At 41.3% G+C, this 21,438-nt stretch overlaps 4 protein-coding genes across 5 annotated transcripts; 2 read left to right on the top strand and 2 right to left on the bottom strand.

The window, feature by feature from the left end:
• Window positions 1–1,231: 1,231 nt before the first annotated feature.
• gys1 (glycogen synthase 1 (muscle)) lies at window positions 1,232–12,315 on the top strand. Its single transcript, XM_083895852.1, has 16 exons — window positions 1,232–1,364; window positions 4,765–4,883; window positions 5,659–5,840; window positions 6,718–6,909; window positions 7,299–7,484; window positions 7,581–7,725; window positions 7,857–7,974; window positions 8,175–8,295; window positions 8,830–8,936; window positions 9,033–9,092; window positions 9,658–9,850; window positions 9,972–10,098; window positions 10,191–10,286; window positions 10,368–10,531; window positions 10,621–10,701; window positions 10,790–12,315. Exons 2-16 carry the CDS (start codon window positions 4,766–4,768, stop codon window positions 11,036–11,038), a joined length of 2,139 nt encoding a protein of 712 aa, XP_083751978.1. The 5' UTR covers window positions 1,232–1,364; window position 4,765; the 3' UTR covers window positions 11,039–12,315.
• Window positions 12,316–12,451: 136 nt separating this feature from the next.
• Window positions 12,452–15,552, bottom strand: aspdh (aspartate dehydrogenase domain containing; the record flags this gene model as incomplete). Its single annotated transcript, XM_083895854.1, has 7 exons — window positions 12,452–12,489; window positions 13,094–13,233; window positions 13,319–13,542; window positions 13,619–13,768; window positions 14,680–14,764; window positions 15,212–15,356; window positions 15,498–15,552. 7 exons carry the CDS (start codon window positions 15,550–15,552, stop codon window positions 12,452–12,454), a joined length of 837 nt encoding a protein of 278 aa, XP_083751980.1.
• Window positions 15,553–16,494: 942 nt separating this feature from the next.
• Window positions 16,495–18,282, top strand: tmem86b (transmembrane protein 86B; the record flags this gene model as incomplete). The annotated part of the gene is made up of 3 exons (XM_083895853.1): window positions 16,495–16,609; window positions 16,710–16,953; window positions 17,831–18,282. Exons 1-3 carry the CDS (start codon window positions 16,559–16,561, stop codon window positions 18,280–18,282), a joined length of 747 nt encoding a protein of 248 aa, XP_083751979.1. The 5' UTR covers window positions 16,495–16,558.
• A 444-nt stretch (window positions 18,283–18,726) lies between these two features.
• hspbp1 (HSPA (heat shock 70kDa) binding protein, cytoplasmic cochaperone 1) lies at window positions 18,727–21,155 on the bottom strand. Of its 2 annotated transcripts, none has more exons than XM_083895921.1 (8): window positions 21,051–21,155; window positions 20,737–20,867; window positions 20,356–20,557; window positions 20,027–20,251; window positions 19,770–19,925; window positions 19,560–19,656; window positions 19,324–19,435; window positions 18,727–19,064 (listed from the first exon to the last, which is right to left on the bottom strand). In XM_083895921.1, exons 2-8 carry the CDS (start codon window positions 20,854–20,856, stop codon window positions 18,984–18,986), a joined length of 993 nt encoding a protein of 330 aa, XP_083752047.1. In that variant the 5' UTR covers window positions 20,857–20,867; window positions 21,051–21,155; the 3' UTR covers window positions 18,727–18,983. The 2 variants fall into 2 exon arrangements, with proteins under 2 accessions (XP_083752047.1, XP_083752048.1); XM_083895922.1 differs by lacking the exon at window positions 21,051–21,155 and adding an exon at window positions 20,991–21,046.
• Window positions 21,156–21,438: the final 283 nt, after the last annotated feature.

Genomic DNA, 21,438 nt, shown 5'->3' with positions numbered 1-21,438 from the left:
ACTACTTTTATTTATTGTTCTTCCTTTGTTAATAGTATTTGCACTTATCTCTGGGATGAGCTGGTGTTTTTTTGGATGTGTATTTTTATATTACATTATTGTTTTATGTCTGTAAAATAATAATCCAAGCATATAATCAAAACATTCTCTGTTTGTGTGTGCAGCAAAATTACAATAAAGCTACCAGGCCAAAGAGGAGGAAGAATCCAGCGGGGGGAAGAATCTGGAGGAACCACAAGTACAGTAAATCGTACAGTAAATTGATTTCAAAATCCAATGAACGGGAATTAGCGACATCTTATGGTGAGACTGCAGACTGTAACAAACAGATGACTGTGTTTCAGTGTTTCGTGGCCATGCTCTTCAATGTTTTGCATTGGGATTGAAGTAACACAAAAGTTCACCTTTACACATAAACAATCTGAGGATATGAGCCTTTTAAGTGGTAGGGACATGTGTATTTTTTTTTAATATATATATTGTTATTGTTTTGTGACTGTTAATCATTGTTACTGTCTGTATAAGATAAAACATAAGGCTCCAAGTGAAATCAGTCAAACAGAATGTTATGCCTAAATGTGTTGTTACAGTGATTTATCCCGAGAGGGGCCTGACTATGATATTATCTCATATCATCCATCCATCCATCTGCTACTGCTTTATTATCCTCCACGTGAGGCAGGGGCGGGAGGTGTGCCAGTCTCATCTGACATAGGGCGATATGTGGGGTACACCCTGGTCAGATCAGCAGTCCATCACAGGACTATCTCATAACATAACCAGTATTATTTGTCTTCAGGGCCTCATTCAAATGTTGGGATGAATAACAAAGATATTCAGCAAAGTAGCAAAGATATCAGGATAGTAGAGCAGAGGATTGGGCCCCTGGGCCTGGACCTCCTCTCCCTCCTCATAAGGGGAAAAAAGTCGTCCATGTCCTTTCTTTTGAATGGATGAAAGAATAATTTATCAGCCCCTGCAGTTCAGTGTAACAGTCTGCTCAGCCAATTGTGTCCCTCGGCTGACAAAAACACACAGTTGCTCTCACGTTGTGCGAGGAGGCGGACACTCCACAGGAGAGCGGGCCAATCAGAGAGGAGCTTATGAACACAGCCTTTAGCTGCGACCCCGGATACACACATGCTGTCCAATCAGCGCGGGCAGAGCAGACTGTGGGCGGGGCGTGGGGCCTGAAGTGACAGCGGCGGACATCAAACCTGCACCAAACCAGTGTGGTACACTGAAGCCGCCGCCCCCTTTCTCTGCACACACGTACACACACACACACACTGTGCTGTGACGGTGTGAAGACCTGCTGCTGCTCGTGTTAACTTCATCGTCGTGGAGTTTGGACAATCCTGAAGGTGAGTGCACGTCTTCTGTGTGTGTTTTTTTATTTTTCCGCACAGTGATTGATAATCGACAGCTACTTCCACAGTGGACATGTTCGTGTATCGGGACTGAGTGTCCTAGTTTGCCCACTGCTGAAATTGCAGGAGGTGCTTGATGTCACGTTCGCCTCGTAAATCAAATCAACACATTTGATGAGGTATTTTAGAGGCAGAGTGGGTATTAAAATGAAATGAGGAAATTAAGATTACAAGACACTAACATTACATGGCGAGCCGCATCATCACTCGTGGTTTGATTGGACCTAGGTGGGAGGTTCTGGTCCAGTGTACCTGTAGGCCCACTGGACAGAAAAAGTATTAATGATACCACCACTAATAATGAATAAGTATTGATATTGCACTTTTCTTCTCCCCAAAAACACAGTTCCATTGTGCTTTAGAATAAAGCAATTAATTCAAGTGTTTAATTGTTAGCCTTTACTTAACCTCTACAGACAGTCACACTGAGATCAACATCCGTTTATCAGAGATAACCAGGAACAAATATTACAAAAAGTATAAATAACAAAAATAAAAAGGCAATATTAAGAACTGAGACAAACATGAAAACAAAAACAGTCTCCAGAGTCATAAAACACAGCAGATTCAAGTTAGAAGACAGTTTGGGGTTCATATCACTTTTGTTCTTGCACTACAATTATTTGTTTTAATTTTATTCTCTCTTTTTTTGTTCTTTTCCATACGATGTCATATTCTCTGTCCTTTAACTCCTCCAACATGTGAATTACCCCAGTGTGGGATCAATAAAGTATAATCTAATATAATCTAGTACCCCAAACAAAAAATGAAAACCTAAAATGTAGCCAACACATGAATGTAACTAAATTAGGGTTGCCAGTTAAAAACCCTGCTGCCATACAGTAAAAATAATACCAATGGAGGAAAAACGTAGGATGGACCACTACTTCATCTGTCCAGTTTCATCACTGTGGCACTGACTCATGCTTACTCATGTCAATGCTTGTTGTCATTTCACTTAAATGTTTGAGTTTGAATTCTGGGAATTTTCAGTTTCCATGAGAACTAATCGGAATTAATGGAAGTAAACCCATTTTCAAAGTTGAAGGTTGTGTGGTTGGTTAAAAAAAAGAAGAAAAAAAAGACATATGAACCATAATCTTGGTTAAAACAATCCGATTTGATGTGAATACAGTCGAGTATAATATGCTATTCCTCAATCACAGGGAGGCCACAACACAGATACAGACTAGCGAAACTACACATTTGAGCCAAAGGACTACATTAAGTCAAGTAAATGGTGTTAAAGTTTAATAGCAACTATTAAATCAAAATGTGTTGCTAGCATACTGGTAAACCAGATATGCTAAATGTAAGCTATCTATCATACTGGTAAAACAGATATGCTAAATGTAAGTTAGTGAGCATACTGGCAAACCAGATAGGCTAAATGTAAGCTAGCTAGCATACTGGTAAACCAGATTTGCTTAATGTAAGATAGCGAGCATACTGGTAAACCAGATATGCTAAATGTAAGCTAGCTAACTCCATTTAATTCAAGAAGCTAACTTATATGGTGCTAGCTACCTCAAATGTGATGCTGCTTCTTCTGCCTCCCTCCTCTTATGCCTGGACAAGATGGTTTTATGTAACCACACAAGATTTCATACATCAGTTGTAAAACGCCAGATGCCACGTACGCCATCGAGTGTGTGGAGGTATTTCACACCAGCTAAAGTTGATGGAAAGTGTTTGTTTTTGTGTAAATATTGTGCAAACACATATGTGATGAATGCCACAAACATGCAGCAGCATATTTGCAAGGGGTTGATGAGTTCATATTTGGATTGGATGTATGACTTGGTTTCTTTAAATTAACCCAAATTTACAGTTAATTCTAATAAATTCCCACAATTTACGTGGAAAGTTTCAAATTTGTAATATTTAAAAACCCTAACCCTGTGATAGGCAGGCTGATGATAACTGTCCAGTTTTATTGGAGTGCTTACAAAAGAAGATAAAAGTAACACGGTGTGAAACAGTGTGTCAATTAATGAAGAATGTTCCATCCAAAGCAGCAGCTGTTTGCAGCTTACAAAGCTCTCTTTCTCTTCTCTCCTCTCTCTCTCTGTTTAATTATGACTTTGCTTCCTTTTTGTTTCCCCTCTGTCTGTGAAGCGAAAACATATAGATGCTTATTTCCACATTTATTTTGTAAGAGGAAGTCAACTTTACCTTTCAGTTGAAGACAAGTATGTACAAGTAGGATCGTCTGACATCACAGGCCAATTGTGCGTGTGTGTGTGTGTGATGAGGAAACTTGAAACCTGAAAAGCATTGCCACACTGAGAGGCACATGTGAGACATCTTTTTTTGATCAAACACTTAATCTTTGGAAATAATTTAAAAAAAAATGTTGCCCCATAGATATTTTTTTTTAATGAAGGAGAATCAAAAGATGTTTTTAGTGATGCAATCTTATGCACAAGTGTGAGTCAAAGGTGCAAGATGTTCAACTTTGATATCTAAACTGATTGTTGAGATGATGCCATCACTGCACTTCTTTATCAGGCGTGTCTGGGCTTCTGTCAGTTTAGGTTGTGATGGAATGAATTTCACAAAACTCATTGTGTTGCTCATTCATTTGACCCACTTTAGAAATGAGACATAAAAGATTAGCACTGAAGAAGAGTATATAGATTAAATTTCAGGTGAGCAGGTCACAAAGCTGTAGTGGAGGAGTCAACAACACGTAGCTCTTTTTTGTTTGTTTATTTGTTGAACACATTTCACATGACTTAAAGAGATCAAGTTTACACCACATATGTGCCCCTTGTGCCTTTTTGTTGAAGAAGATTAAACTCTCTGGCTCTGCTGATAATATATATATATATATATATATATATATATATATATATATATGTATTAAGTTTTTCAGTGGCATGGTGGTGCGGTAACGCTGCGTCTTCTCGCAGAGATAAAAACTTATGTAAGGGTATGCATATCTGTACATCTTTATGGTTAAGCAGCCAGAGAAGGCCCTTTGACCATCCCTGATTGTAAATCAACAAATCAAGACATGTATGATGGATCAGTCAGTAGCAATAGTTTGAACACCTGAAATGTTTGCTTTAACTTTCTAATTTCTTTTAGTTGCTACTGGAAAGTAGAAATAAATGATCATTTTTTAAGTCATTTACTGTTTGGATCCACTTGGTTCTATTATCCAGAACAAATCATCATTATTTTTTTAAGAAACAACAGGGAGGCTGGTTTCATCATAAAAAGATGTATGTGATTTGTTCTAACATGGTCTTGTATATGATGTATACTGTATGTATATATACAGTTGTGGGACGCTCCTGCTTCAAGGGTGTGCTCTGTGTTTTCCCAGCATGCCGCTGGTTCGCAGCCTGTCCGTCACGTCCCTCCCTGGGATGGAGGACTGGGACGAGGAGTTTGAATTGGAGGACGCAGTTCTTTTTGAGATTGCCTGGGAGGTCGCTAACAAAGGCAAGTGTGTATGCACTTGCGCATGTTTTTGTGCAGGTGCAAACATTTACAACTCCATTTCAAAATTAATTGGGATATACAGTGTATATATATATATATATATTGCATGTGGAATTTCTTTCCCATTCTTGCCGTATACAACACTTAAGCTGCTCAACAGTCTGTAGTCACCTTTAACTGATACTCCTCCTAATGGTGCACCATACATTTTTAATAGAAGACAGATCTGGACTGCAGAGTCAGTCAAACACACACCCACACACACTCACACACTATGTCTACAAAGCCACGTGGTTCTAAATTGTGCAGAATCAGGTCTGGCTTTGTCCTGCTGAAACCAATATGGAGTTTCTGGGAAGACTTTGTCAACAATATGTTTCTCTCAAGTTCCCAATATAAGCCTCTGCATCAATGGTTCCCTCACATATATGCTGACCACGCATGCTATGGGTACTGATGCTCCCACATACCATCAAACATGCGGGTTTATATAGATGTGTATATATAACCTATAACCTTTTATGAGTGTGTTGCAGTGGTTACATTCTGTTTTTTTCAGCCATCTGTCATTTCGCCATTAAATGATCGATTTTTCTTTGTGTCCCAACTTGTATGGAAATGGGGGTTAATATATCTTGAAATGTTTCCTCTCTTGTAAAATGTAGTTTCATGACATGTTTTTCATTCATCATTACACACGTAGGGCTGAATAACATTGCCACTTTGTCTTGACCTTGTATGTGTATGTGTGGCATGTTTCGCTGCACACGTGCAGTTGGAGGCATCTACACCGTCATCCAAACCAAAGCCCGTCTGACGGCAGAGGAATGGGGGGAGAACTATTTCCTCGTCGGTCCCTACGTGGAAAGCAACGTGCGCACACAGGTGGAGCTGATTGAGCCGACCAACCCCACACTGAAGCGAACCATTGACAAGATGAACTCCAGTGGGTGTAAGGTACACTACCACATAGTAAACACACACACACATTGAGTTAAATGTGTATGTTCCATACGGCTGCAGTGAACATTGAAACTTTCAGAGATTGTTGTCAGAGCCTGTGTTGCCTCTGCTCCACTCCTTGTCCCTGACCACTTCTATAAACACCATGACATTTCCTTGTAAAGGTTAAAGGTTGTATCACTGTCTCTCTGTTTCACACAGACCCTCCAGAAATAGACGAGTGTGTGTGTACTTGTATTTGTAATTATATCCTTGTGAGGGCCAAAAACCTTTGCCCCACAACTTTAAAGTGCTTTTTCAGGGTTAAGACTTGGTTTTAGGGCTACGGTTAGAATTAGGTTTTGGTTAGGTTCTCACTAAGATATAAATATGTGTGTGTGTGACAGTGAGGGTGAGCGATCTTTTAAATGCTTTGTGCTGTGTCACTGGGAGAGTGCCAAATCGTGCGTCATGGCTAGGTATGGTTGTGTTGCTATTTTAAAGGGGCAGTCACTGAAGTCAAGCTACAATTGGAGATTGAGTATACAAGCACCAATCCTGTCTGATTATTACAACAGCCTTGATATTTCAGGATACTACAGGTTTATTTGAATCAAAACACAAAAATAAACATGATCACTCCTCTTTACTCTAGTTCCCAATATACAGTATGTTAGAACTGAAGTTATCGATCAAAGGTCCAGTGCATATAGTGACATCTAATGGTTGAATAAGGTTATGAAAATGGAATAAATATACTTCTAAGGTTTAGTATATTCCCTTTTGTAAAGCACTAATCCAGATTTTGAAATGTTTTGATAATACGGCATAACATTAATTAAAATAGTACAATTCTGGATATTTCCACTTCTCCTTCTTTTTACCCCTGCAGGTCTACTTTGGGCGCTGGCTTATTGAAGGCAGTCCCTATGTGGTTTTGATTGATGTTGGGTTCACTGCGTGGTCTCTGGACTCCTGGAAGAGCGAGCTTTGGGATCTGTGTGACATCGGCGTGCCTTGGTTCGACCGCGAGGCCAACGACGCTGTGCTGTTTGGGTTCCTGACAGCCTGGCTGCTGGGAGAGGTCAGTAGATCCTGCCATGTCCTTACACGGTCAGGTGCTGTTGACATGCAGCGTCATTTGTGTGCACAAATACATTGATTTCAATGGAGATACGCGTTAAACGTCGTTGCGGTAAACCTCTTTTTCTGAGCTGCAAAGATCTAAACTTTTTGAATTGCACAGAGCACTTTCAACACATCTTTTAAGGGGGACATATGATTTAAAATCAACTTTATAATCATTTAAATACTTGGGACTCTGGAGGTCCTATCAGTCGGCAAAGTGTGAAAAAAGATGGTTAAAGAGACCTTTTTTTTTTCAAGAATTTTTAGATGTTGCATGTGAACGGTCCCTTAAATTCCAAAATGTGTGTCATTCACATTGACATTCACTGTATTTTGGTATCACAGTTCGCAGCTCAGAGTGAGGAGACTCCACACATCGTGGCCCATTTCCATGAGTGGCTGGCCGGCCTGGGCCTGGTGTTGTGCAGACACAGAAAACTGCCCGTTGCGACCATCTTCACCACTCATGCTACACTGCTGGGACGATATTTGTGTGCAGGCAACGTGGACTTCTATAACAATCTTGCGGAGGTATGTTTGTGGGGAAAAAAAGCAGCAATTTATACACAGTATGTAGCAGACTATAGTATCTCATTATACTCTCTGCCGTCTTTGCGTCTCCTTCAGTTTAACCTGGATAAAGAAGCAGGCGACAGACAGATCTACCATCGCTACTGTTTGGAGCGGGCGGCCGCTCACTGTGCTCACGTCTTCACCACTGTGTCACAAATAACAGCCATTGAGGCAGAGTATCTGTTGAAGAGGAAGCCAGGTGTGTGGAGGGGAAATGACATGTGATGATGCAGTATTTCACTCTTCTGTTCTCATTGTGTTGTTGAGATTTACTGTAACATGAATGAAATTCATTTTTCCCCCTCCTCTCTTTCTCTGTGTCGCTCTCAGACATCGTTACACCCAACGGACTCAATGTGAAAAAGTTCTCAGCCATGCACGAGTTTCAAAATCTCCACGCTCAGAGCAAGAATCGCATTCAGGAGTTCATCAGAGGACATTTCTACGGGTCAGAAAGTACACCGGGCAATTCACAACATCCCAAATACAGTCAAAAAGTCATCAGCAAATGTTGAAGGGGCTAAACACAATTCATTTCAATCTTACATACAGCCCCTTTAACTGTTAATATCAGTGTGTACTGTTACATAAATATGTTCTGTTGTCATTTCCTCTGAAACTGAATGTCTGCATTGTCTTGACCTTTAGGCACCTTGACTTCAACCTGGACAAGTGTTTGTTCCTTTTCATAGCCGGAAGATACGAGTTCTCCAACAAAGGAGCCGATATCTTCCTGGAAGCTTTAGCCAGGCTCAACTATCTACTGAGGGTAAGTGTTCTGCTGGTGCGAGTGTGTCAGCAGGTGTAGTAGAAGAATTTGTTAGACACTCTGACTATACAGATGGTTCCACTGTCTCTAAACGGCACAACAATTGACACCTGTTGATATATTTTGATTGAGAGACACCATGCATTGAAATGTATTGTTTGAATACTGCACTTTTATTTCTCTGAACGTGTCACCATAAAGATCTCTTGTCATTCATCATGACAATGAACTAACCTTGAACCGTGGACCTTTAAAACCCCATGCTTTTCCAGGGTGTTCGTGGGGTCTTAAAAAGTATAAATAATTTAATAAACCTTGCCTTTGGTTTACTTTATTCTTTCCAGAGTTCCTTTTGTATGGTTGTGCTCTATAGATTTAGTAGCAAACTAAAACTGTTTTTAAAAATGTGTTGCTGATTACAGCTAGAAGTGGCAATAAGTTCTTAAAATATTGAGAAAGTCTTAAAAATGTGTTGAAATTAACTTCAGGATTCCTGTGCATATCCTGCTTTCATGTGATGTATACCTGTTGCAGGTGAACCAAAGCGACGTAACAGTCGTGGCGTTCTTCATCATGCCAGCTCGGACAAACAACTTCAACGTGGAGACATTAAAGGGCCAGGCAGTCAGAAAACAGCTCTGGTGAGTTTTCATCTCATAGTAAACAAGTCACCTTTTATTTCAAACTAAAAATAAGTTTGAAGGTACAGTATCATGTGTTATTTTTGCATCTGACAGGGACACTGCTCACACAGTGAAGGAGCGCTTTGGAAAGAAACTTTATGAGTCACTTCTAGTGTGAGTTGATCACATTTTTATTGTTCTATGATCAAATCAAATAAATGATATCAAAATATACACTCAACGTTCAAAAGTTTGGGGTCACCTATACCATTTTTTTGTGTTTTCCATTAAAAGTCACAATTTTATTCATCAAAGGAGTTGCAAAATGAATAGAAAATATAGTCAAGACATTGACAAGATTAGAAATAATAATTTATTTTTATTTTGCCCTTTCGTTAAAGAACCAGCAAGACTGTTTTCAGCTGTGCTAACATTATGCACAAGGGTTTTCTAATCATCCAATAGCCTTTTAACGCCATTAGCAAACACACCATTAGAACACTGGAAATGGGCCTCTATACACCTATGTACATATTCCATTAAAAACCAGATGTTTGCTGCTAGAATAGTGGTTTACCACATTAACAATATATAGAGTGTATTTCTGATTCATTTAATGTTATATTCATTGGAAAAAAAAAGTGCTTTTCCTTAAAAAATAAGGACATTTCTAAGTGACCCCAAACTTTTGAATGGTAGTGTATAAAACACAGATAGACTTACAGTGTGTTTGTTTTAGTGGGCAGCTGCCAGATGTATCAAAGATGCTGGACAAAGACGATTTCACCATCATGAAGCGTGCCATCTTTGCAACCCAGAGGCAGAGCCAGCCCCCAGTCTGCACCCATAACATGCTGGATGACGGCAGCGACCCCATCCTCAACTCTGTCCGCCGCATCGGCCTTTTCAACAGCTCTTCTGATCGCGTCAAGGTATGTCCAAGCGGGTATTTGTGGCATTTGTTTTCTTTCAACGCCACCTGTGAGATATCAGAATTGCACCCATTCCGTTATATTATGGCAAATACTAAAAGAAGACGTCTTTGTGCGTTAGATAATCTTCCATCCAGAGTTCCTTTCATCCACCTCTCCTTTACTTCCGATGGATTATGAGGAGTTTGTAAGAGGCTGCCACCTTGGTGTCTTCCCCTCTTATTATGAGCCTTGGGGCTACACACCTGGTATGACACACTCATGCAGACGTGTTCTTGTATTTTTATGATATTAAAATATTAATCTGAGCCTCTTTCTCTCTCGCACATGTCATCGTCAGCTGAGTGCACCGTCATGGGAATCCCGTCAATCTCCACTAACCTGTCAGGCTTTGGCTGTTTCATGGATGAACACATAGCAGACCCCACAGCGTATGGTGTGTCTCTTTATTCCCTTTTTCTTTCTTTCACAGATGATGTGGTATTACTGATTCTCATGCTGCTCTTCTCCATCACAGGCATCTACATCCTGGACAGGCGGTTCCGCGGGGTCGACGAGTCGTGCCACCAGCTCACTTCCTTCCTGTTTCAGTTCTGCAAGCAGAGTCGTCGGCAGCGGATTATCCAGAGGAACCGCACTGAGCGCCTGAGTGACCTCCTGGACTGGAAATACCTTGGCAGGGTGAGATGACGAATGAAGAATCATGAAGATGAATCTCATCCATGCAACTGCTTTGAGATGTCAATGTTTTTCCTTCTCTTCTGCATTAGTATTATGTGGCTGCTCGTCACATGGCCCTGGCCAAAGCCTTCCCTGACTTTTACTTGTATGAGCCTCATGAGCCCACCTCAGTAAGTCAACTTGTGTCTTTGGATAGGGAAATGTATTCAACAATCTTCTCTGCTCCATCTTCTGGTTGACATACTTTCTCATCTTCAGACCACGGGCTTCCGTTACCCTCGGCCCGCCTCTGTGCCACCGTCTCCTGCTCTGTCCCGCCACTCGTCTCCTCGCCACAGCGAGGGCGAGGACAACGCCGACGACGACGACGAGCACTACGACGAGGACCTGGAGGCGGAGAAGGACCGGGTGAATATCCGGCAGCCCTTAAACATGCCTATGAAGACCCCTCTTATCTACATGGGAAGCGGGAACAGCGGTGCTGCTGCCACGAGCGAGAAAAATTGACACCCGCGCGGACGTACATACATGTAGAATACACCCATTACACACGGAACCTAAACTAGTAAACTGATATGCAATATATTAGTCGCCCATGTACTCGTGAACTTTATATGAGGGAAGTTACATTTACAACATTTACAATTGGCTTGTTGTAAAAAAAAAAAAAAAAGTGCATCACTGTTGTCTTCCCAACTCATGCATACCTCAGTTTGAACAAAAATAGCTGTCCATCTGTAAAAAAAAAAAAGAAAAAAAAAAAAAAAATCACTTACACCAGCAGTGAAACCAGTGATTTGCTGTGTGTCGTAAATTCAGCAGCAAAAATAATCAGAAGTGTTATATTTTGTAGAGACAGTGGATTACATTGTTCTAAAGCAGTGAAGAAAAGAGTAACATTTAACATTTCATTAGTTTGATTTTTTTAGTACGTTATTCAAAGATGGGTCTAATGGGGGAAAGAAGTCTAGCCTTCCTTTTTACTAGCTTGTAATCTTTACACACTGAAAGCAGGATGAGCTACTTTCTAGCCTCAGGGCCCATATAATTAATATATTTGTCGGTTGCTGCGAGTAGACACAAACGGCACAATTCGGTGCTTTAAACTCCACTTTCGACCTTTCGACTGTAGCATCTTCTCTCTGTTCTTTACCATAAAAGCTTGGGGTAACACTTTATAATAAGTACACACTATTAGCATTAGTTAAGCATTAGTAAATATTGAATTCATCATTTATAACGCATGAATACTCATTATTATGTAGTTTATAAACACAGTTATACATGTTTTACTCGTCCCATCAGCTGAGGATCAGTTTATAAACTACATCCTATTCATATTCGTATCCATGCATTATAAATGGTAAATAATTCAATAGTTATCAATGCTTAACTAATGCTAGTAGTGTGTACTTATTATAAAGTGTTACCCAGCTCGGTAACATACAAAACAGCATGAATTGGTTTATGTGTGTGTGTGTGTTTTCATTTTGTTTCTGTGCCAATTTGTATCACAGACTTTCAGTGACAATTAGCCCATTTCTGTAAGTGTGTGTGTGTGTACGTGCGTGTGCGTGTTTTTGTGGTGATGGATATTCCAGGCCATGTCTGTTTCAGTGTGTATTTATTTTTGAGAGAAAAGAGACAGTGCTGTGCTATGATGGCAATCGTGTTTTCACATAGAAAGATGTATGGAATGACACTGACACTCCCTGTAACAGTTTTATCATTTGCTATAAACTTGCACCAGATTACTCTATAATAAAATTTAAATATGTAATTTATACACCGTAGAATTGTTTTACATATGACAATTGGTTCTTCTTTTTTTGTGCGCATGCGGTTTATTGGAACACAAATATCCCACATTGTGATTCAGTTTTTCCACCATAATCCTCCGTGCATGAGTCCACGCTTGCTTCAGCACAAGTAAACTCGTCCCCCGTGACCTTTGCAAGCTGAGGGGGGGAAAAGGCAAATGTTTACTTTGTAAATTTCAATTCGATACACACTTAAATGCACTACTGCGCTATTATGCCACAACTATCACATAGTCACCAGAGGAACCCATTTTTTGACCCAAATTCACTGGCCAGCCACCAACACCCTTTCTGAAAACAGACCACTCTCTGAACTTTTGACACTTAAAGCAGTGGTACCAGAATGCATTAACTGTTTCCATTGGTCGGATCAAGGAGCTGCAGTGACGTCTTGTCTCACAGCACAAGAAGGTCTTTCTGTGTGTTACTACACTAAATTCATCACAGGCGTGAATGTGAGAGTAAATGATTGTTAGTTTTCTGTATGTTGACCCTGCAATGGAGCGGTCACCTTTCCAGGGTGCACCCCGCCTTTCACCCTATGCCAACTGGGATTGGCTCCAGCCATCCACAACCCTAATGTGGAGGATAAAGTGGTAGAAAACGGATGAATATTTCATTGTAGTTGAGGCATATTTACCTAAAACTACTTGTGCTCAACAGTGACAGGTTTGCAGTGATGTGATGTGACTGCTTTACTGCAGGACGTTTGAGAAAGTGTTTGAAACGCCACAGGACTCACTGAGCAAACTGTTCCAGAAGGAGTTGTACGTCGCATTGCCAGTCACAGCTCCGAGTCTGGCTGGGTTTCTCCTCACTGTGTGCACTGAGAAGCCATCAGGCCCCTTTACCTCCACCTCCACCACATGATAGTCGCTTAACCTGTTGCATAAAGATTTATCGAAAACTGGAAAATGTATGATTCGAAAGGCTGCGTTAGATCGAGTCAGATTGAAGGCAAACTTACGCCGTGTCTGACACAATCTCTCCCTGAACACCGGTAAAGCCCAGTGTTCCTGCTGCCACCGCTGCTGCCGCCATGGTGTTCACGTTGTTTGGAGCAAGTGGGCACAGCTCTGCCACTGAGCCTCGGAATAAAACCCGTCGGCCTTCTCCCTCTGTCCAGCCGGAGAGGACGTCTCCTGTCAGCCGGAAACATGAGGGATGTTTGGACATCCTAATGAACAAAGCCTGAGAAGACACAGAGAGACACATTTATAGCTATATGTCCTCCTGTTTGTCTGTAGGACTCCACACTGTATGTAACCTTTAAGGCTCCACTATCATTCAGCCTCTGGATGTCCTGGCCTCCCCATAATGCACCAGTGGGGACATAGAGTGTCCTGTCATACTGCTGAGCCGCCTGACGTAGCCTCATGTTCAGGTCGGGATCAGAGAGAGCAGAAGGAGAGCCCACCTAAGATGGAGAGACAAAACAATACACAATGACGTGTTGAAACTGTAAGGCTGTTTTCATTCATTTACACATCAGGGGTTGAAGTAGAATTTAGCCTATATAAAATATCATATAAGGATAATAATAATGACAATCTGTTGGAGATAATTAACACAATAGATCGATGTTAACCTGGTTAAAGGTGCATTATGGAATAAATCTAAAGCCACTGGCCACAAAATCCTCCTAATATGTCACAGAGACTCAGGAATAATGTTCATATAACAAACTGAACTCACCAACAACAACAGTACAGCCAAAATATTGGCAGAAAAAAAAATCATGTTTATGTTTTGAAATCATGTTTTGGCATGTTGCGCCACCTACCGCCGTCTACCAATCATTGCAATCAGTAGACTCTCCGCTGCCGAGCAACCACGGGTTGCCAGCTACGTCAGAAAACGAAAGCTAAAAGACCTCTGTATTTTGAATTTGAATGTAGTAACTGTTTTTGGCCACATTCTTACGTATGGCACCTTTAAATAAAGGCCAAAGCTTTAAACTTGTTTGCTGTTATAGGTTAAGTATCAGGTGACGGAAAAACCTAAAAGCTGTCTTTCCCAATTCAGTTCAACTTTTGGAACAACATATCACAATGTGTCCAAAGAACAAAGATAGGAGTTCCATATTTCCATTTTAAACTAAAAGATAAGTATAGTCTGTAATATATGCCTTGTCCGATATTACTGACTCTGATTATTAAGAAAAAAAATAATCAATGAGTCTCTTTCCACTGTTACACATAGTTAAACACACTTCCTTTCTCATTCTAAAACCCTGGGGAACTGCTTTCTTCAACTGCTAATTGAAAAGCCGCTTAAAAAACTCAAAGTTCTGAAAAAGTAAAAAGTCATGTAAATCAAGAATCTCACCATGAAATGAGAGTGGGACAGGAAGTGTTGACCGAATTCTTTCACTATCTGTGGATGGCACACTTCTACAATCACATCACATCTCCTGTGGAGCGCACACACACACACAGAGAGATTACTCACTAAATGTCATGCAGCATCAAACACGTGTTGTTTATATAATACAAACAGTCACAAAGAAAATACAGCACATGACACGTGTGTGTGTTCGTGTGTGTTTGTGTGTGTGCACCTGGTATTCCTAATGTGGTGGGGACCGGAATCTGTTTAGACAGTCACATTATGGGGACTTCTGGAAGTCAGGTTCCCATAATGTGAATTACTACATTTTAAGGTGAAGAAAATGCATTTTATGGTTAAAGTCAGAGTAAGTCTCCAGGAAATGAATCTAAGAAACTCATTTCTGAGGAACCGGCTAAGTTGTTGAAATGTGGTTGGGTTAAGGCATGAGCTCACTGCAGTGTCCTGGGGAGAATAGCTGAGCACACCTGTGTGTGTGTGTGTATGTATGTGTGTGTGGGTGTGTGCAAACCTGTCTGCAAAACGAGATAATTCACTAAGTATGAGTTCATCAGGAAGTACACCCTTCAGCTTGGTCGAATTTCTGTTCCAAACAAAAGCCAGAGTAAAACCAAGAGCTGCTCCATCTTTAAGGATCCTCTCCACCAGGTACTGCCCTGAACACACACACACACACACACATAAAGAGAGAGACAGAGATAGAGAGATTTAAAAAAACAAAACAAAAAAAACACAATTCATTGTGGAGGTCAATACAAAGTGTCTTTGTAGGTTTGGAGGGGAAGTTCCAAAGTTACCTAAATGTCCATATCCTACAACTCCAATCCTCAGCAAAGAAGAGCCGGTTTCCATTGTCTGTGCAGAGACAAAAAACAAACAAACACGTGAGTAAAAGCCCAGAACCTGCTTTTGACCTGAGTTATTATCTCCTCTCCCCTAATCTCCTCTGCAGCAGTACAATACTCACGGCATTTATTGCTCTGCTTACCCGATAATCCAGCACACCTTCAGAGCTGTCTGTCTCCCGCACAACTGAAGCACAACCATCGGCCCTTGACTCCAGGAATTGTGGGAAAGCAGTGAAGCGCAGTGCAAAGTGTGACCTTGGGAGGCCGTAGTTAATTATTGTCTGTACTCGTGTCTGTGGGACTCTGGGCCAGAAACGACTATTAATGTGATCCACAATTATTTCACCTTTTATTTTACATATATACATACATAGTACAGTAATGTTCTTACAGTGACTTTTATTTGAAACAAAGTGAGATTCTCTTTCGCTTGTTTTTTCTGTTGCAACATAGTCACTTTTGCCTTTTTATACAAGTGAGGCCATCTAGTGAACAAAAACAACTTCCTTTATTCCCTTTATTTAAATGTTCTTTGATCTTAATCCCTAAATTTGAGTCATCACCCTGATCGGCAGCAGAATTCCCAACCTTGACTTGATCTTGCAGGGAGGGTAACGTACATATATACTAAATACACATATTGGCACACTGATTTATAATATTCATGTCAACAGTCTAATCAAACCTAAAGTTCAACCTGGTTCAACTTTGCCCTTGAGTTGCTGATGTCATCTATGTATTCCACCCGGAGAGGTTAAAAGTCAGCAGTTTATGAAAACTGAAAACAGGGATTGATTATCAGACGGTAATCAGGCCGGATCAGTCTAAAGTTCAGTGCTGTGAAACAGCAGCAGACTGGGAGACACAGCCGAGAGGACCGAGGTGAGGGCAACAGGAGACCAGAGCATCGTGGATTCTATGTGTTAGTGATCAACAAGAGAACAAACCGGTGCGTAAATAACAGTTTTCATCCCCGGTGAGTCTGTGAGAGCCTACGTCACTCTGAGAAGATGGACATCCTCGAGACAGCGGCCTATGACAGGAGGCAGAAGAGAAACATGGTAAAAAAAAACATTCAGTGTCTGTTTCTTTTTTTTACAGTTTGTTTGTTTTTCCACTGGTGACATGTCTCCTGATGTCTTTCTCCTCCCTCTCTGTCAGTCCTGCGTCCTGCTCTTCTCCCTCTTGCCGTTCTTCTTGTCCACAGCCGTGTACTTCTACCTGTGGATTCCTGACTGGCCTCCGTCCATCGTGTCGGCAGCCGTCAAATCAGCGCCCACCCTCCTGCTGGCTGCAGTCGTGCTGAGCTGGAATGGAGGTCAGAGTGTCCTGGGTATAGGAGGAGGGCTGGTGTTCTCTGCTGTCGGCGACTGCTGCTTGATATGGCCCGAGCTTTTCGTACACGGTAAGAGCGTGGTTTCAGGTCAACATCTTTCTTTGAAGGTCAAATTCAAGCACTCAAGCTTTCACCTCGCAGCTGTAAACACATATAGTCACTTAAAGGTGCATTATGTAATAAATCTAAAGCAACTGATCGTAAAAAACCTTTCTAATGTGTCACAGAGACTCAGGAATAATGTCCATATAACAAACTGAACTCACCAACAACAACAGTACAGCCAAAATATTCACATTTAAAAAATATTTTGCAGACTGCAAATCATGTTTATGTTTTGAAATCATGTTTTGGCGCCGCCAACCGCCGTCTACCAATCATTGCAGTCAGTAGAGTCTCAGCAGCCGTGCAATCGCGGGTTGCCAGTTACGTCTGAGCTACAATGACGGAGAAAACGAAACCTAAAAGGCCTTGGTATTTTGAATTTGAGTGTAGTAACCGTTTTTGGCCACATTCTTACATATGGCGCCTTTAAAAACACATGAATTGTATTCTGCAACAGCAGGATGAAAAAAGGAAAACTATGATTACAAAATTGTCCCCGGTCTATAAGTAGAGCAAGCAAGTTGCAACAGCAAGACTGTTTTCAGCTGTGCTAACATCATTGCACAAGGGTTTTCTGATCATCCAATAGCCTTCTAATGCGATTAGCAAACACAATGTACCATTAGAACACTGGAGAGATGCTGTTGCCGGAAATGGGCCTCTATGCACCTATGTACATATTCCATTAAAAACCAGACGTTTGCAGCTAGAATAGTCGTTTACCACATCAACAATGTATAGAGTGTATTTCTGATTCATTTAATGTTATATTCATTGAAAAAAAAAAAGTGATAACATAATAACTTCATTTGTTGTTGTTTGTCTCACTCGTGTGTTTCAGGGATGGGTGCTTTTGCCATCGCTCACCTGATGTACTCGATCACCTTCCTCTCCAGTCGATATCCATCAAGGTCCTCTTCCTCGTGGAAACGTTTTGCGTATCTGATCATATTTATGACAGGAGGAGCTTTCTATTTCTACACATACCCTTTCTTGCAGAAGGCTCCAGACGCAGAGCTGATCGTTCCAGGCGTAGGCGTTTACACTGCCTTGATTTCTCTTATGGGGACATTAGCTCTTCGAACCAACCACGTGCCAACGCTGTTAGGAAGTCTGTCCTTCATAGTGTCTGACGTCGCACTGGCTCTTCAAGTTTTCAAGGTTACCCCAATGCTAAAGCATGGCCACATCCTTGTAATGGGGACGTATTATTTGGCACAGCTACTTATCACTGTGGGTGATGTCAAAGCAGTGAGCAGCACAGATGAGTTTGCAAAATGGAAGCGGTCCTAAACAGCATCTCTGTGGCATCTCTAAAGTCTGAATGAGCTTCCTTACATTTTCTTCAAAAATCCTGCAACACTTGCACTGGATGCTTCTGTATGTTGGTGTTTGGGTTTGTTTTGAAGAAGCAATCGAATACAGAAAGACAGTTCTCCTACTGGTCCACACCATTACAACTAAAACAAAACAAAACTAAAAGATGGACTAAAAGAGCGCCAACAGCACGATACACTGTTAGGTTTCATACTGACAGGAAACTGAGACAAGATCACTTTAGAAAAACATCAATTCTGCTTGAGTTGTGCCATATATTTCTTTATTTAATCTGTGATTTTGTGTAACGTTCCTGTTTTAGTGTAGGTGTGCATGTGGTTTTCCACTTGTGAACTGGCCATTGAATGTATAATGACTCCAATTGTTTTTATAATAATAAAAAGAAATAAATATGGTAAGAAAAATAAACTGTGATCTTGTTAAAATTGCATGTACATACAGAAGAAAACACAGACAATAATTTCCACACTTCATGTACTGGAGATGCTTGATGTTATATTTATGAAAACAATATTTTACACATTGGTTATTTACACGGTAAAATCCAGCTCCTGGACTACATGCAAAATATAGACATGATTGTAGCTTCACATCTATGATTCTGATCATTAAAATGTTCTGCACACTAATCACTGAACACCAATCGAAAGACAATTTCAGCGATCCATCCCATTGTCATCTGACTGCTGCCCATTAAAGCACTTAGTCCTCAAACGCTTGCAGAAGTCCAGTTCCTCCTGGGGAAACAAACATATAATATACGACTATGAGGATGTTTCCTACACAAGGATTTTATGTTGTTGTTTTTTGAAATCTTCAAGAAATAAGATATGAAAAAAAGTGTTTAACGCTTTAAGCCTATCCCTAAACAACATATATCCCTAAACAATATTTACATTGTCATAGAGTGATGAGATTTTCTTGATTAATTGAGTACTTGTTTGGTCCACAAAATGCCATTTTACAACATTGTCTGCCTTTTGATGAAGAGTTTACCTGACTTTCCTCCTTCCCTTGAAGCTCTCTGACTCGCTGTCTGAGCAGCTCCTCCAGACCCAGAGCAGGATTCTTACAGTCTGAAAGCCCCTGTGGACAATCCTCTACCAGACTACACACACACACACATAAACAAGGACAGACAGAATTTAACACGATTCCAGGAAGTCATGGGAACTTGTCACAGCTGCAAAGTAGACAGCATTTTAAATTAAAAATATCCCTTGTTTTCTTACCAACAAAGGGCACCAAGCACGTGTTCATGGAAAGGCGAGTGTGGTGAGCGGAGAACAGAAACCAGCTGCTGCACCATGCCCATGGAGATGACGGTGTCTGCAGGAAGGATAGAAACACATTTAAAGCGTTTCAACCCTAGTTGATATTAAAAGAACCAGCTAATTTAGTCACACACGCGCGAGGAGATTGCTAATCTTGCCTAGTCATACCTTTCTGTTCAGGATGTGATGTCAGCAGGTTGAGCAGAAGGAAAGCCGACTTAGTCCTGAGCTTCTCGCTCTCTGACTGCATGCCTCGCATTAGCACTGAGAAACCATCATGAGACAAGAACGCCTGGAGCCCTGCCTCCTGTTCTCGGACTAGACCTAAAGTCACAACAGGATTATGGTTCATTTTAACTTTAGGTGTGTTGCATCCTGAAAAATCAGACTGCTGTCAACCTGCCATGAGCTCAGGAGATACTCACATGACACAGCGTAAAGAGCTTTTATTCTGACGGTGGAGTGAGGGTCCGTGTCTGTCAGCTGCAGCAGCTTTGGTAGAACCCCGATGCCAAGCAGGTGGACCTGCACCTGTGGCATGTTCTGAGCACAGGAAGCTACCAGCTCTGCAGCACGCCACCTCAGTCCACTCTGGACATGACACAGATACTGAGAGACGCACAAATCTAATCCTCCTAAGGTCATCAGATCTGTGAAGAAGAGAGAAGCACAGTGAAGGGAGAGAAAACAAAACATAAACAGCTTATATGAATGGAGTGCTAAGAGAACAAATCTATTCCCATTTCTGACAAACCTCTGGCATTGTCCAGGTTCTCGCACAACTCTGACAGCATCTCAAAGGCCACTTCCCGCTCATCCTCTTCCGGCTCTTCATCCCTCTCACTTTCAACAGTTCCCTCCTTGCGCAGAACTGCCAGGCACTGCTTCATCTGCTCCACTTCATCCATCTGCCCTTTGCAAACATCTGCAAGAGCTTCTGTTAGCCATGTCTTCCTCTGAAGAAAAGACAAGAGTGAGATTATTCTTAGTGACCTAAGATTGAAGGTGGATGTTATAAAGGCCCAAATGGTGATTGGATTTAAAGATTTCAGTTCTGAATCGGTTATGACATGTTTATAGAACCACAATGCATCAGTCTTCTTAGGTTTTAAATCTGTCATTACAAGACACTTACCTCCTCTGTCATGGCTTGAGCAGGAGCAGGTCCCTCAGCAGCTGACCCAGCCTCCACCGCCAGCTGCAGGACTCCCTGCAGGTTGTGTGGATATCTCCTGGTCTGCCTGTCTTCTGTCATGATGGGTACAGCTAGGAAAATGTGAACAGACAATCATAAGATAAGTGGATATTAGTTAGCTTTCAATTTGAGCCACGAGCGGTCCTGTTTACTCTCGAGCTCATAACAAAGCTAAGGCATCCAAACACACTCACGTTAATGTACAGATGGTAAAACGGAAAGCGGTAACCGGCGTTCAAACTCTTTCGACTTACCTTTTATAACGGAGTGAAGTGAATGGACGGACTGCTTTGTATATCGACTGACACACTAGTTTTCTCCGCCTGTGAACGTAAACACGTGAATGCGCCAGAACATTCTACATCCTTCGACTAGGAGGCTGCCATGTTTACCGTAAGTGTTGAATAAAACGGGCAAAAATATATTTCTCGTGCTCTTTTCTCGGCGCGAGGTTGTTTAACTCTTGCCAGGGTTTTTCCCCACGTCAATTAGGCCCCTAGCTCTTCAGTAAAATTTACAGCAGTTCAATGTCGCCATGTTGTAAGTCAAAATAACAAAAGTTGCTCATATATTAGCGCAATTAAGGTAAAACACTGACGTCTATACGAGCGACGTTCAAAGAGTGCGAGTACGAATGAGAGG

This window comes from Microchirus variegatus, assembly GCF_963457635.1.
Source record: "Microchirus variegatus genome assembly, chromosome: 10".
In the NCBI taxonomy this organism is placed as follows: Eukaryota; Metazoa; Chordata; class Actinopteri; order Pleuronectiformes; family Soleidae; genus Microchirus; species Microchirus variegatus.
This window is presented reverse-complemented; position numbering and strand designations above follow the sequence as displayed.